The following is a 14,926-nucleotide window of genomic DNA, read 5'->3' as shown; positions in this document are numbered from 1 at the left end:
TGACCAAGGCGAGCCGCCACTTCCATCATCAGCTGCCCCCACAGAGAAAATTATCAGGACAAAGAAGACTATTTCACAAAAAGCTGCCATAAAGAAAGAGCTTGATGCGGCAAGAGACAAGACTGGAGTCAACATCGGCTCTGCTTTCCAGCAATGGAGGAGGCTAATGCAGCTTCCTCCGGAGCTAAAAAGAGATGAGATGGTCGCGGAGTTTCTGCTGGACAGGTACTTTTAGTTTGCCTAATCCTAGAACACAACATTACATGTGATAACATCAGTTACCATCGTTCTGTAATATTATGTTATTTGTGCAGGGAAATTTAGCCTAGCGTTAGCGTTAGCACCGGTAGTGTAAACAAACTGACTCCACAGCTTGGTTTGTTTAACGTTACACTACCGCTGACGTTAGCTTCAGCGTTAGCCTCAGTGTTTATGTGAAGTTGTCATTAACCCAGTTCTAGTATTATAACTCCGGGGTTGCGTTTGACTTGGTTGGTTGTACAGTAACCAGAGCTAGTTCAGCACATTGCTAGAGGACTTCTCCGGCTAATAGATAATGCTGGCTAGCTGACATCTGTGTAAATAAGACCGATCTGTCTATGTTTGTGACTTTTTCCATCCTTGGGAAGAAGTACTATTTACCAGTAGGGAATTTTAAATTGTAATAAGTTGATACATACACTTGCTCCACTTACTGTACATTGTGATAACATCACTCTGTGCCAAAGCAGCCTAAGATCTATATAAAATCTAGCCTGTTTGAGTTTATGCAATTTATATCCTGTGTCACGTTTCTATTTTTTTTTTTACACTTTGTCAAGGTACACCACTCCCACAGTAATGGAGGACATCCAGCACCAGCCAAGACTTGGTACCCCTGGAACTCATGAAGAGCTGAATGTTACATCTAAAAGATTTGTTTGCATTACTAAACAGTAATCTTGCAAGTGCCTTATGTTATTTATTTGCTTTTTTATTGGGACCAAATAACTCATTTGTTATAGAAGACAGCTGTAAAAAAAAAAAAAGATAAGCTGTGTACAATAAGAAATGTTTTTCTAAAAAATTGATTTTAGTAATTCACTGCAGTTCATTCAGATGAAGTGGGAATATGAAAAAAGGGTCATAATGGAAGTAAAGCATAATAAACATTACTTTATGTGAGTAAACAGACAAAGGCAATTATACAATGCAAGGTTTTATTGAACAACGTAAATAAGAAAAAATACAAAACTATATGAACTGCTGGACTCGGATGAGATCGTCAGGACTGAGTACAGCAGGTCCACGTGCCCTCCGACCTCTGGCTCTTGTTGTGGATCTTGGGGCAGCATGTCTGCTGGTTCCGGGCCTCTCCTCAGCAGATTCCCCACTCTGCATCACCCCACGGCCCTGCTGCTCCTACCCTGGCAGCCCCTGGAAGGACCTGCCCTTCTCGGGGCTCTTACACCTCCTGTGCTGGTTCCTGCAGTAGGCTGCTGCTGTCGGCCCCTGCCTCTGGAGATCTGGAACGTAATCTGGATCTCCAACCACACTCTGTGAAGCACCGCAATTTAAAAAAAGAAAGAGCCTTTTACTTTGTGACTATGTAACATAAAGTTAAAAGAAAAAAATGCATGGGGGAGGGAGGGAGGGAGGGGAGCGTCAGAGGTCAGGCAGGGGGAAGAGGGGTGGGACTTTGAAGGGAGGCGGAGTTGTTCTTGTTCAAATTTTAACTAAGTGCTGAGGGACATGCCAGAAAGGTAAGAATTGCTCTGATGATAAATAAGACCACTCAATGTAAGGAAGTTTAGTCTGGATGGGAGTGTAAAACCCCTTCCAATGAGTGTATGTGTTTACGTTACATTGTCTGCTGTATCAAAGAGATGAGTGTAAAAGAAGATTAGGCATGTGACATTGTCAGGATGATGAAAGAAGAACAATGTGTGACATAGTAAGTTAGTATTGATTATTTAATTAACTCAAATGACATCCTGAGTTTAATAATGTGTATCCTGTTGTTTCGTCAAAGCCTAAAGTCCACTGTCTCAAACGCTGTTACTCTACAGTCATTACAGAATGGCTCTTGCTTGCAAGCAATAAAAGTCGACTTAGAAACTGAAATATTGTGCTGGGTGATATTTTGTTATCCTCTCTCACCAATCCTAGACAAAGACTGATTTTCAGTTGCCAAGACAGATGAGTGTTTGTGTCAATAGAACATGAAGTTTTTATGTCATTCTGACAGTCCTGAACATTTGTGTAGACCTTACAATAATATTTTGTGTCATGGATGGATTGGGGTTTACAGTGTACCATGCAAAGCGAAAGCCATATATCAACAACACCCAGAAGCACCGCTGACTTCTCTGGGCCTGAGCTCATCTGAGATGGACTGACCTAAAGTGGAAAAGTGTGCTGTGGTCTGACGAGTCCACATTTTGAATTGTTTTTGGAAATAATGGCCGTCGAGTCCTCTGGGCTAAAGAGGGAAAGGACCATCCAGATTGTTATCACCGCAAAGTTCAAAAGCCAGCATCTGGTATGGCATGGCTGTGTATTAGTATTAGTACATGCAGTCCAGACCTGTCTCCTTTTTAAAATGTATGGCACATTATGAAGCACAAAATATGACAACGGAAACCTCGCACTGTTGAGCAACTTAAGATGTACATCAAGCAAGAACGGGGAAAAAAATTAACTTTCAATACTTCAACCATTAGTGTCTTCAGTCACCAGACGCTTACAGAGTGTTGTTAGAAGAAAAGGTGATGTAACACAGTGGTCAACATGCTCCAGTCCCAACTTTTTAAAAATGTGTTGCAGGCATCAAATTCAGAATGTGTGTATAATTCCTAAAAAACAATAAAGTTGATCAGTTTGAACATTAAATATCTTGTTTTTGTGCTATATTCAGTAGGTTGAAAAGGATTTGCAAATCAGTGTATTCTGTTTTTATTTACATTTTACACAATGTCCCAACTTTTTTGGAATTGTGGTTTGTGAAACTTGGTGGTAGAGTTCCTTTTTCTATATCAAATAGCTTTTCAGTAGCTTCGCTCTTGTCATGGTTTGGGTTTTTTGTGTTTTGGTTGGTTGTATTTTGTATTTTGGTGGTCTTTGCATTTGTCCTCTGTTCTCCTCCTTTTCCCCCTCCCCTTTGTATTTCAGTGTGTTTGTGGCAGGAGCCGTGGCTGACCCACTTTCTGCTCTCCCGGGCTGCAGTTGAGGCACACCTGTTTCTCATTGACAATTAACCTGTCCATATAAGCCTGGTCATCACTCCACCAACTTGCCAGATAATTTTGTCCTGCTCGGTTGTGCTTCATTAGTGTTACTTAACTTATGATTTACTCCTGTATTGATTTCCAGTGTGATACCCGCGTAAGTTGCTCCAGCATTTTTCCTCTCGTTTTTTTCTAGTGTGTGCTTCGCTGCGTTTTGCCAGTCATTTTTTGGCCAGCGCATCTCCTGCAAGTATAATACAATGAAAGCCATAAAAATAATTAAGGTCAATTAAAACGAGTTAAAGAAGTTAAAAACAATGACTGAAATCAATCAGACTTTTGAGAAGATTTCTGAATTGACCCATTTGAACCAGAGTGTCGAGCTTTAAGGTGCACTGTAATTTGTTCCAAGCATTCGGTGCGAAGAATTTAAAAGCATGATAAATTGAGACCTTCCCCAATTTCCTCCATTGGCCCTAACAGCCTGTGGGCTGATTTCTATGTAAAGCACTTGGGACGGTTTTTCCGGGAAACAAGATGATGTGATGTATCTGCGCGTTCAAGAGTACCTCTGCTGAGAGCTCATTCTACGCCACTACAGTCAACAGTGCGCAACACAAGCTGTGAAATGGAGATGGATTACACCAACAAACGACCGGTACCCACAACAACACCGATACAAACTACACAAAAGAATAAAAAACAAAAAAAAGTTTTATCTAGTGAAGCCCGACTGACCAAACAGGGATGTGATCGACGTCAGGGGGAAAACATTAGTCAACAAAGGCAAAGGGCATGCAAATCATGGAGACCTTCGATTGCTTTTGGGGATCAAATCAGACCCACAACTTAAGAGCTTCATCCCAGCTAATGTTAGCTAATGCTAGTGATGATTTGCTGGTTCGTCGGCATAATTTGCCGTTAGGTTACAAAGCACAATGCCGGAGTCACGCAGTGTATTTATGTTAAAGCTAGTTGGCTAATCTTAGCATGCTCGCTAACGTTGTGACGACCAAAATACTATCTGAGTGTGTTTGTCAGTGTTGTCGGTCTAGCTTGACAAATAACTTCGCCACACCAACATGATACTAACTTAGGTATTATGACTGTAGGAGCCAAATGCAATGTTATGGGGAAGCAGGGTGAATTTGTATTTTTTGTTGTTACAGTAGGTGGCGCTGTGGTCATTCAGATCACAGCGATAAAGGTAGTGGGAAATCTGTTGCAGGCAGGCGTTGTGTGACCCCGGAAGGGCAAACGGTTTTTGACCGCTAAGGCACAAGATTGGAATGTCAAATGTTTGGATGAAGGGACTCACATTTTTGTTGTGCAACTAATAAACCTTGGTTGATGGAACAATCAATGGAGACGTGTGGACTCGTTCCTGAACCTTACACAGAAGGACATTTGGACAATTAAGCGCGTCAGATAAGTCACTCCTGGGTCAAACCCCTCAGTAGCTTGTAGTAGACTAAGCTCCTTAAACAATGACAAAGTGTTGATTTTAGACAACATGATGCCGGTCAACATGATACTGATCAATGAACACGTCTCGTCAATGAAAAGTTATCAGAGCCTGTTAGTTCCGAGATTGAGCATGCTCAGTTTCGTGTGTGTTCGCGTGTGTGCGCACCTTTAAATAACTGGAGTTTAGAGGAAAAACAGAATAATAAGAAGTGAAATCAGACACAAAAAATGATTGCTTTTTAATTATTGATTATTTATTCCCAATGCGAGTTTCTCTTAGCGTGAGATTGTGCATATGTCATACTGACACGGTGCTAGAGTTGTGCCAAAGCAGTAGTCCATCACAGGCTCAACCCCAACAGGCATGGAGAAGGTGAAACGCTGCATGAAGGAAGTAAAAAAGAGGAAAAGCTCCATCCTTGCCCAGATTCACTAAATTTCAGCAAGGTCCGGTGTGTGATGCCAGAAGGGCAAAAGGTTTTTGACCGCAAAAGCACAGGTTTGATTATACTGCAAGTTTGGGAGTTGCTGTTTGTTTACTTTATTCACGTGTTGAACTGAGGACTGAATAAATAAATTGTTTTAACTGCAATCTGATCTGGCTGACGATCATCTGTCTATGTTGATTACAAATTACAGCGAAGCGTGTCAGCCAAGTCATTGCTGGATAAGACACCTCAGTAGTGCAGTACTAGATTGTTCCCCTTTACCAGGAGGTTTGCAGTTTTCCTGAGGTGGTAGGAAGAGTTCTTACACAGATGTTAAATTTGGACCTTAACTGTAAACACACTTCATCTCGCACTAACTTTATTACATTTTTACAGCCCGAAAGAGAAAGAAGCAGTTAACCTCTTGCTATGTTAATATAAACAATGCCAAATATCAGTTTAAAGAAGTGACAAAGGAAAAAAGGATAATTGCTTTTTAGTTATTGATTAATTATTGCCAGTCTAAGCTTGTCTTAGCGTGAGGTTGCACAGATTTCATAGTGACACGGTGCTAGAGTGACGCCAAAGACAGAGTCCATCACAGGCTCAACCCCAACAGGCATGGAGAAGGTGAAATGCTGCATGAGGGAGGTGAAGAAAAGGAAAAGCTCCATCCTTGCCAGGTTCTCACCAAGACACAGACGCTTACCTGAAACAAGAAAACAAACTAAATTGTTTTCTCTCCTATGTCAATCACTTCTAATTACTTCAAATCTAAATACATAAAATTATTTTGGAAAAATTGTGAAGTTAAAAAATATGTGAACGTCCAAAGATTATTCTGGTAAAAACTTTTTTTAGGTTCTCTGCAGTCATAACAAAGGAGAGAAAACAACTTAGATAGGACTTAATTTTGCCCTGAAGGCAAGTGAATAACTATTTATATTCCAACAACTAATCTTTCTTTCTAACCTTCCCCTCTTGATACTAAACACAGAATAAACATTACCATCTCTGCAAAGCTAAAATAAAATTGACCAGCCTGACCTGAACACACCAGGCCTGCGATAAACCCTTGTCTTTGTCTTTTCTGTGGTCTTTCTCAGTATTGACAATTTGCTTTGGGCCTATCCGCAATAATTACCATAGGGTCCCAGTGTAAACTGGGACAGACACCAGGCTCCTGTATCAACTGGGAAAGACACTAATAAAACAAGGTGTTGTGTTGCTCCTCACCAGCAGAGAACGGGATGAAGGCAGCTTGTTTCACAAACTTGCCCTCCTCATTCAGAAAGTGTCTTGGGTTGAAGGTGAATGGCGTCTCCCACTCATTCTTGTCGTATAGCACCGAGGTCAAATTAGGAATGATTGTAACTCCCTGTTGGTTTGAATATTATAATGTAATTAATATGATGATATAATTAAAATCCCATCACAGATAGTTATAAAATTGTGATAAAAAGTGATAACTGACCTTTGGGACTGTGTAGCCTCCCAGCTGGACATCCTTGTTGGTCATATGAGGCACGCTGAGAGGAACTATGTTTCCCATTCTCTGGACCTCGTGGATGACAGCATCAGTATAGGGCATGTTTGCACGATCTTCCATTGACGGCTGTCTGGACTGTCCAATCACTCTGTCTATCTCAGCCTGGACCTTTGCTGTGCAACAAGAAGGGGGAATAGAAAAAACACAACACGCCACAGTAAATAATAAAACTTTCAAAACGGATGAAACAGAATGTAGATTAGCCAAAAAAGTGTATAAATAGATTTGTGTTCATTTTGAATTAAAACCTTGAACCAGTCATAAGGACTTAAGTATTTTTATAGGTCTGTTGTCTGAAGTAAAATATACATAATATCCAAGTGTTAATCTTTATATCTATAAAATTACCACCAATAATTATATTTTGGTGTCAAAAATGTTACACATTTGCACATTATCAAGTGCAGAGAACTGGCATAGTCAGTGTTCTTACCTTGGATCTCAGGGTACTTGGCCAAGTAGAGGAAAGCCCAGCACAGGGTAGTGGATGTGGTCTCAGAGCCAGCCACAAACAGATCCAAGACACAACTAACAAGGTTTTCCTCATCAAAAGTGTTGTCAGGCTGCCCCTTACTCTAAGAATATAAAAAATAAATATCCGAATACATGTGTTAAAACTAAAGAAAGAAAAAATAATTCAGGACTAAATGTATGTCCACTATTTTAATCTGGGCCTTGTACCATGAAAATAGTTTAAAAGTTGTGCTTTGTTAGCCAGAAATGGGTGTATCTGTCAGAGACAAGGCCTTAAAGATTGTGCTGTAGGCAGAGGCCCTGGGAAAAGTACAAATCAGGTCTTTGCACTTTGTTTTGTCAGTACAGCTCATACAACTGTAAGATACAAGCATCTTTATAAACAGCCCAGTATAAGCAATTCAAAGCCTTATCTTGTGCAAGTCACCGTCTGTATTTCGTTCAAGTAGCAGTCGATGTAGTCTTTTTGGTCTGAGGGATCCCAGTTTTGCTTGTGCTCCTTGATCTCTTCTCTTATGAAGTCCTTTACATCATTCCACACATGGAAGACTGTCTGATGAGGTCCTGGCAAACGTCTCATCAGCAGAGGGAATGAGTTGTAAAACTGCATATTAGAGCAGGACACATATCAGCAAAAGATTTTCATTGTAAAAATAACTTAAAATTGATATTATATTCTGTTAAAACGTTCCATCTTGAGCTCTGTCTACTAAGTAGCATGTACCCCCACCCACATATAGCCACATGCATGGATGATAAACTGTTTCACACTGAGAAATATATTGCACAGAAGGATCCAGACAAAGAGCGATTCTATCAACCTCTATGAATGGGCCTAAATGGAGTAGAGCTACCTTACCACGAACAGAGACACCAGGGCTAGTCCCTGGAGCCAGAACTGAGGGGGAAGCTGGGGTACTGCAGGAACATGGGGTACTGGGGGTGCTGCTATGAGCCATCCGGTCCCTTTATCAGCCTTTTTCAGGGCTGACCCTTGTAACCGATTCTGTTTGTGACTTTCATGGACAGGATCTCAGGAGGATAGTGTCCAGTTTAGGGACCACTGAATTGATCTCTCCTTTTTGCAGATGATGTGGTTCTGTTGGCTTCATCAAGCTGTGCCTCTAGTAGACACTGGGGCGGTTTGAAGCTGAGTCTTGCAGTTGCGATGACAATCAGCACCTCCAAGTCTGAGTCCATGGTTCTCTGACTGAAAATTGTGGATGAATCCCTCCAAATGGTGAGCGAGACTCAAGTGAAGGAGTTTGAGTATCTCGTGGTCTTGTTCATGAGTGAGGGTAAAATTGATTGTGAGATTGACAACCGGGTTCGTGCAGTGTCAGCTGGAATGCTGCCGTTGTACTGGACCGCTATGAAGAGGGAGCTGACCCGGAAGGCGGAGCTCTCAATTTACCTGTTGATCTACATTTCAACCCTCACCTATGGTCATGAGCTCTGGGTAGTGACTGAAAGACAGTGACATGGGAACTGGGAACTTGGACTAGAGCCGCTGCTACATCATATTGGAAAGAGTCAGTTGAGGTGGTCGGGGCTGCCTCCCTTTGGAGGTTTTCACATCACATCCAACTGGCCCCACCTGGCATGGGAACACCTCAGAATCCCCCAGAAGGAGCTGGGAATGTTTCTGTGGAGAGGGACGTCTGGGCTAACTTGCTTAGGCTGCGGTACCGCGACACGACCCCAGATATACGGATGAACGTGGATGGATGGATAGATGGCACACAACATTCAAATTTCATTAATAGCATTAATATGCCATACCTGTGCCCAAATTGTGGCTTGACTCTGTAGAGCTTTTTCAAAGCAGCTAATCATTTTCCTGAACTTCTCATCAGTGTACTCAAAGCGATGCCCAAACACCAGGGAACAGATGATGTTAGAGACAGCGTTGCTGATGCTGGGGTTTGGATTGAAGGCCTTACCTCCAAAATAAGACAGAAAAGTAGATATGATCTTTGTGTTTGTGATGGTTTCTCTTTCTAAATGTGTCACAATGCATTCAATATTTACCTTTGTAGCTATGAAAGTCTTTTGAACAATGTGTGAATTCATCCAAGATGATAGGTTCAAGTGACTTTTTGCCAAATCCAAAATATTTGAGGGTTGAAAGGGTAAAACGCCTCTGCTGCTTCCATATGTGCCCACTACTGAATGCTAGACCTGATGGCAAATACAACAAGAGTAGATCAAAATTAAGTGGATTACTTTGTTCATTCAACAAAGATTCCCTGTATCAATATTACAGGAGCCAAAATGATAGTGAGTAAAATGTTGTGTACAAAGGCTTTGGGTTTATGTTTGTATGCTTGCGTGTGTTTTTCGCATTCTCTCACCTAGTCCGTGGCTTATGTCCTGCAATACAGGGAGGGGAGGCCGATCTGCCAGACTGTCTCCCTGATTTACCAGAGCTTCTTTCAGAACCTCAAACCCATTTAAGACTACTATCCACTCCTGGCCCATTAGCAGGCTGTATACATCTCCATATTTCCCTGCTAACTGTGAGTGGATTCAAGAGAGGAGGAAGAACACAATGGTCAGTAAATAAGTCAACAGAAAGATGAGTCCTAGGTTGAACTGTTGATTTTCTTAGCATTCCTTTGTTGATCCACCTGTGTCATACTCTCATGGGTCCTTTTGTGGTCCACAGAGAACATGTTGCCCACAACAGGAAATGTCCGGGGTCCTGGAGGGAAGCTGGCCGGACGGCGGTTCTTAATATAATCTGCAGTGAGGATGAAAACTAGTGCAAAGAGCAGAAGACTTTTGACGTCCCAGTCAACATACAATCCAAATACAGCAAAGATTGAATCCATTCTGTAAACAAGGTCTCAAGTCTGTCTAAATGAAGTCTGTGCTTTCCTTGCTTCTTCTGTGAAACAAAAGGCATGTGTTGTGTTGCCTGGAGTCAGTAATATCACCCGTCTCTCTCTCTCTCCTGTGAGGGACAACCTGGATGTTACTGACTCTTGTACAAACCAGATGTGTACTGTTTGCATTGGACTCTGACCTAGGGAGTAGAGATATAACGTACTGTTAATAAGTGACAATAAAACAACTACTAAAATTTAGCAGTAAGGGGTATCATTTTTTCTATGTTGAATAGGTGATGTGTACTCTTAGAAGAGGTACTACAAATAGACAACAAGATTGAAATTACCTTTTACCTTTTATGTGTTATTGTTTTTACCTTACAACAATTAACTAAATAAATTGAATTTTCATTCAATCAATCAATCAGATTTATTCATAAAGCACATTTATGAACAGCAACAACTGACCAAAGTGCTGTACATGGCACAAATGAAGGATGGAAGGCTGTTCCTCAGTTTTGGGGCCTTGAGTCCAATATCACGGTCAAGTTTAAGATTTGAGCACTAAGTTTAACAATTACCTTGTGTTTGGAATTGTTGTTTCTTGCATAAAATGGGCTGCTTTGTAAAAATTAAATCAAACATTTGCAGATATCTTCTGCGTGGAAATAGCCTGTAGGATATTTGAATATACTTTTTTTTTTATCTCATATAATCAGGATGTGATTATTAGGCTATAACTTCTATTGAATTTCTATCCTGTTCAAGACTTTTGAGCAATTCCTTCCCACTTTGTCCAAGTTCAGTTCTTCACTGTACAGCTCTATGTGGCCAAAGGTTTGGGGCTACATCACACTAATTTTTGACTGCTTGAATATCTAGCTCTAAGACTCTGATCATTGATATGCTGCTGTAAAACCATGGCTAACAGTCTGCGTTTTAGTTTGTCCAAAAGGTCATTCCTACTTCAACATGACATCACTGTCATGATAAAGCAGGAAAGAACCTCCCCATAACTGCTACCATAAAGTGGAAGCAAATACAGTATTTAAACCATCAAAAACAAACAACCATGCTTTCCACCATATGTTGTCCAATGCAGTGTTATTCCTGCTGGTGTAGTACCACCTCTCACCGCATGGTGGACTCTCACTTCAAAATAAACTGCATTTTTATGTTTGTTTTTTTTAAAGCACCGTATCTTATCATATGAAAATCATTGAGTAGAGGGGTAAATGTTTGTGTATATATTCAATCTCATGGCATGTGTAATCATAAAATGTTCTGAGTAATCTGCAGCCTGTTCGACGTTGTATGACAGAATCAAAGTCTGTGGACAGGTGTTTTGTTTTGAAAGTCACAAGACCGGAAGCAGGCGTTTGCTTTCGCTGACTCCCGGCAGTCCGCTGTGCTCGTGTGACCTGTCGTGTCCTCCAACACTCGAGATTTGACAGCCGGTCATTTAAGGACAATATCAACATAACCATGGTTTTTGAGGAGAAGATGATCATGAACGGAGAGCCAGAGGATGTAGGTACCTTTCAAATATCAACCACAAATCTGTTATGTCAGCAACGTTTAGTTATTTAGCTTGTTAGCTAACAACCACGGCTAACTAAGCTACATCATCGCACAGTTAGCATTAGCCAACCTTTACATTCATCGTCTTTCAGCAACATGTTAAAGCTCATTCCTGCAGCAGAATCCAAGTAGCATACTAGTTTGTCATCGTTTAAGTTGACTTGCTATTTGTTGAATTTGTAACTTTGATTTATACGAAAACGAATCAGGTGTGTCATGTTTTTGATGTGGTCGTGTTTGTCTGTTTCAGGAGGAGGAAGAAGAAGAGGAGGAGGAAGAGGAAGACCTGGTGGTATGTTTATTTGTGACCCAAATCACAGTCAAAACATGTACATTTACAAATACAGTTGTCTGAGGTCACTCAAGCCTGCGCACCCTTTAATGTGATAATATTATCCTTTAGTGAAAGGATGAAGCTAAAAGAAAACCACAAGATTGAACTGACAACCATAACAAACATAAGGATATGTCAAGAATAAGTGTACACAAGTCGTGGACAATATTCATACCTCTTGTCATCATCACATAACAAACGATATTCCACGAGGGGTCGTTTTAGGTCTGTGTCACTGCCACCCCCTCCCTCTGGAGCTATGTCTATAAATACATGTGAGGCGTTTTCTCCCTCACTGTAAAAAATAATCCTTGGAAACTTATCTATACACCTTTTTACTGATTGATTCCAACCAATGGTTCAGTTTACTAAACCTTGCAAGAAAAGAAGTTTGAGGTTTGTGTGGGTTGTTTTTCTATCTCAACCTCTGAAAGTTACACTTTTGGAGGCAGTAGTTTGTGGTAGAGTTGTTCGGATCATTCAGCTCAAACAGTTGATACAGATGGGGAAACTGAGTTTGGTACCAATCATCTTATACATTTTGGTCGTGTTTTGTATGTTCTGTTTTAGGATCCCATTGACTCGATGCGACAGAAGTGTGAAGAGGCAGAGCACTGCGTTCACACACGGGAGCGTCTGGAGCAGTGTGAGACCAGAGTTGGCTCTCGGTCTTCAACGGTGGAGGATTGTACTGAGGAACTCTTTGACTTCTTGCATGCTCGGGACCACTGTGTAAGTGTGATATTTGCCAAATTCTTTCCAGAAAGATTTACATAAGGGACCGAGCTGGTAGGCATAAAAAGTCACAGGTGTATTTCAAATAGTGAGTTTGAATGCTAAAAATAAAACGAATCATTTACAAATGATTTGATGACGTTCTTGGCCATTCAAATAGGTCAACTAAACAGAACATAACTCAGGCCATGCTTACTTAGCATATGTGGTATTGAACTAAACAGAACAAAGACAAAACACACCTACGATTTAAACACAAAGGGGCTCTATTAGCCCATCAGTATAAATATTATTGAATTGAAGCAAAACCAAATACCAATAAACTTATATTGTCAAGTATCCATCTATCCATTATCTATACCACTCATCCTGTTAAGGGTCACAGGGGGGGCTGGAGCCTGGAGCCTGTCCCAGCTGTCATTGGGCGAAAGGCACCCTGGACTGGTCGGCAGTCAATCACAGGGCTGACACTTAGAGACAGACAACCTTTCGCACTCACACCTATGGGCAATTTAGAGTCACCAATTAACCTTACAAGCATGTCTTTGGACTGTGGGAGGAAGCCGGAGACCCCGAAAGGAACCCACGCATGCACGGGGAGAACATGCAAAGGCCCACTTTGGCCAAACCGGGGTTTGAACCCGTGACCTTCTAGCTGTGAGGCAACAGCGCTAACCACTGCATCACCGTGCAGCCTTGCCTAAGTATATAATAAAGTAAAAAAATAAACATGCTAAAATCTCTCAACTAGAAAAAACACAATCCCCCCCCATGATGTAGTCCGCACTTTGTATTGCCCAATTTGCGATTTCCTTTATTTAATTGCCCTTCTTCAGTGGGACAAATCTTAAGCTCAAACCTGAACGGATGTCCCTCCAGCATCAGCAACCAGCAACAGCAGCACTCAACATTGCTTACTCAAAAACATAGAATTTAGAAACACTTGAGGCAAACTTAACCAAAGACAAATTCTACAGAATATAACAAAATGTGCACACTGCAAATAGAAACTTATATATGGCCATCAATAATAAATATATGGGATATGTTTCATCATTTATGTGTTTGCTTTGAGTAAAATGTGCATGCATTGTGAGGTAAAAAGGTCACACTAACTGAACTATTACTAGGTTTAGACATTTACAACCAGCTGTGTGCAGAAGGTGTGCATCACAATCGTCTTTTTGTATCCATCTGGTTAAAGTCACCCTTCTCCGCATAATATGTTACCTTAATAATTTAACCTCAACCTTACTATTACTTTGAACATGCATTGTTTCAAAGGGCTGTATCATCAAGTACAATGCCGGTGTGCATTGTACATCTAACTAATAAAGCAATCTGACTGTTATTGTATCAAGGAAATTATGAATGGTCCTCACAAAAGAGTTTTGCCTAACATTTGTAAGTAGGGCTTCAGTGCTGACAGCTGGTCTTGTGTGTAAGAAGTTAACTGGCAGCCACATGCACCCTTTCCTCTAATTTCTAAGTCCTCTTATTTCTTCTATTGGATTACAAGCATCTTCCTTACTGTTCACTGTACCTATAATACGACAGTACATCCACACAGTGAAAGAGGTGACTGTGGTGTAGCTTATAAGTAATATTCAATTGTTGTTGCTTTGATTGTATTTTAATATATGATTATAATTTATGGCCCTTTTGAAACCTTTCCTTGCACTGTATGTAGTGTGGTTGCATTAATGCATATCCTCTTATTTCTTCCTAGGTGGCACACAAACTGTTCCATTCAGTCAAATGAACTCCCAGCTGATTGTTGCTCCGCTGGCTGATGGCATTCTACAATCATTATATGGCGATGAAAACATGCTTTTAAATACATCCATATGTGGATCTGCTGTATGTTGTAACTTTAAATGTATACTATGCTATATTTGCTCATGTGAAGAAACTTAAGTATTTAACAAGGTAGTCGGAGTCAAAATTCCATTAAAGTGATTGGCTTGAAAACCTTATCATGTGCCATGTGTCAAGTTTTTTTTTTTTATATGACCGTAATAATAAAACTGAAAGTTGGTAAATGATTCATGAAAAGTTGAATTGATTGAGTACATCTCAAAAACATTTTGTTCTTTAAAGCCTTTAATGAAGGATTGAAGAAAAACAAAAGCTCCGGCACTCACAGAATCATGGATGACTCAGTTTAATTTGGGTAACGAACGCGTTTCGGCACTATGCCATCTTCAGTATACTGAGGAGAACAAAGGAAATGATTTATATGTCCAGGTGAGATAAGTGAGCATATAGCATTTGCTACTTGTACTTGTTAATACAGATTATTATACGCGCTGTGGTATATA

General features: G+C 40.6%; 2 protein-coding genes across 2 annotated transcripts; one reads left to right on the top strand and one right to left on the bottom strand.

Moving 5' to 3' along the window:
* Positions 1-5,634: 5,634 nt before the first annotated feature.
* LOC138606888 (cytochrome P450 2J6-like) lies at positions 5,635-9,958 on the bottom strand. Its single transcript, XM_069679369.1, has 9 exons — positions 9,755-9,958; positions 9,479-9,641; positions 9,156-9,305; positions 8,907-9,067; positions 7,552-7,728; positions 7,084-7,225; positions 6,576-6,763; positions 6,338-6,479; positions 5,635-5,810 (listed from the first exon to the last, which is right to left on the bottom strand). The coding sequence occupies exons 1-9, from the start codon at positions 9,956-9,958 to the stop codon at positions 5,635-5,637; spliced, it is 1,503 nt and encodes a 500-aa protein (XP_069535470.1).
* Positions 9,959-11,329: 1,371 nt separating this feature from the next.
* On the top strand, positions 11,330-14,581 carry uqcrh (ubiquinol-cytochrome c reductase hinge protein). The gene is made up of 4 exons (XM_069679868.1): positions 11,330-11,485; positions 11,787-11,828; positions 12,441-12,602; positions 14,335-14,581. The coding sequence occupies exons 1-4, from the start codon at positions 11,441-11,443 to the stop codon at positions 14,365-14,367; spliced, it is 282 nt and encodes a 93-aa protein (XP_069535969.1). The 5' UTR covers positions 11,330-11,440; the 3' UTR covers positions 14,368-14,581.
* The last annotated feature ends 345 nt before the right edge of the window (positions 14,582-14,926 follow it).

The sequence above is a fragment of the Semicossyphus pulcher genome, unplaced genomic scaffold, assembly GCF_022749685.1.
Source record: "Semicossyphus pulcher isolate SPU_LCO1_2020_fin unplaced genomic scaffold, fSemPul1.0.p SCAF_4, whole genome shotgun sequence".
Lineage (NCBI taxonomy): Eukaryota > Metazoa > Chordata > Actinopteri > Labriformes > Labridae > Semicossyphus > Semicossyphus pulcher.
Note: the sequence above shows the minus strand (reverse complement) of the source record. Positions and strands in the feature narration are given on the sequence as shown.

What these genes read in the sequence shown, in the direction of transcription:
- LOC138606888 (XM_069679369.1), bottom strand. Translation starts at nt 9,958, where the DNA reads ATGGATTCAATCTTTGCTGTATTTGGATTGTATGTTGACTGGGACGTC. An exon ending in CCCATGAGAGTATGACACAG is followed by an intron (nt 9,642 to 9,754) that starts GTGGATCAACAA and finishes ATCCACTCACAG; the next exon opens with TTAGCAGGGAAATATGGAGA. An exon ending in GGACATAAGCCACGGACTAG is followed by an intron (nt 9,306 to 9,478) that starts GTGAGAGAATGC and finishes ATTTGCCATCAG; the next exon opens with GTCTAGCATTCAGTAGTGGG.
- uqcrh (XM_069679868.1), top strand. Translation starts at nt 11,441, where the DNA reads ATGGTTTTTGAGGAGAAGATGATCATGAACGGAGAGCCAGAGGAT. An exon ending in TGAACGGAGAGCCAGAGGAT is followed by an intron (nt 11,486 to 11,786) that starts GTAGGTACCTTT and finishes TGTCTGTTTCAG; the next exon opens with GAGGAGGAAGAAGAAGAGGA. An exon ending in AGGAAGAGGAAGACCTGGTG is followed by an intron (nt 11,829 to 12,440) that starts GTATGTTTATTT and finishes GTTCTGTTTTAG; the next exon opens with GATCCCATTGACTCGATGCG.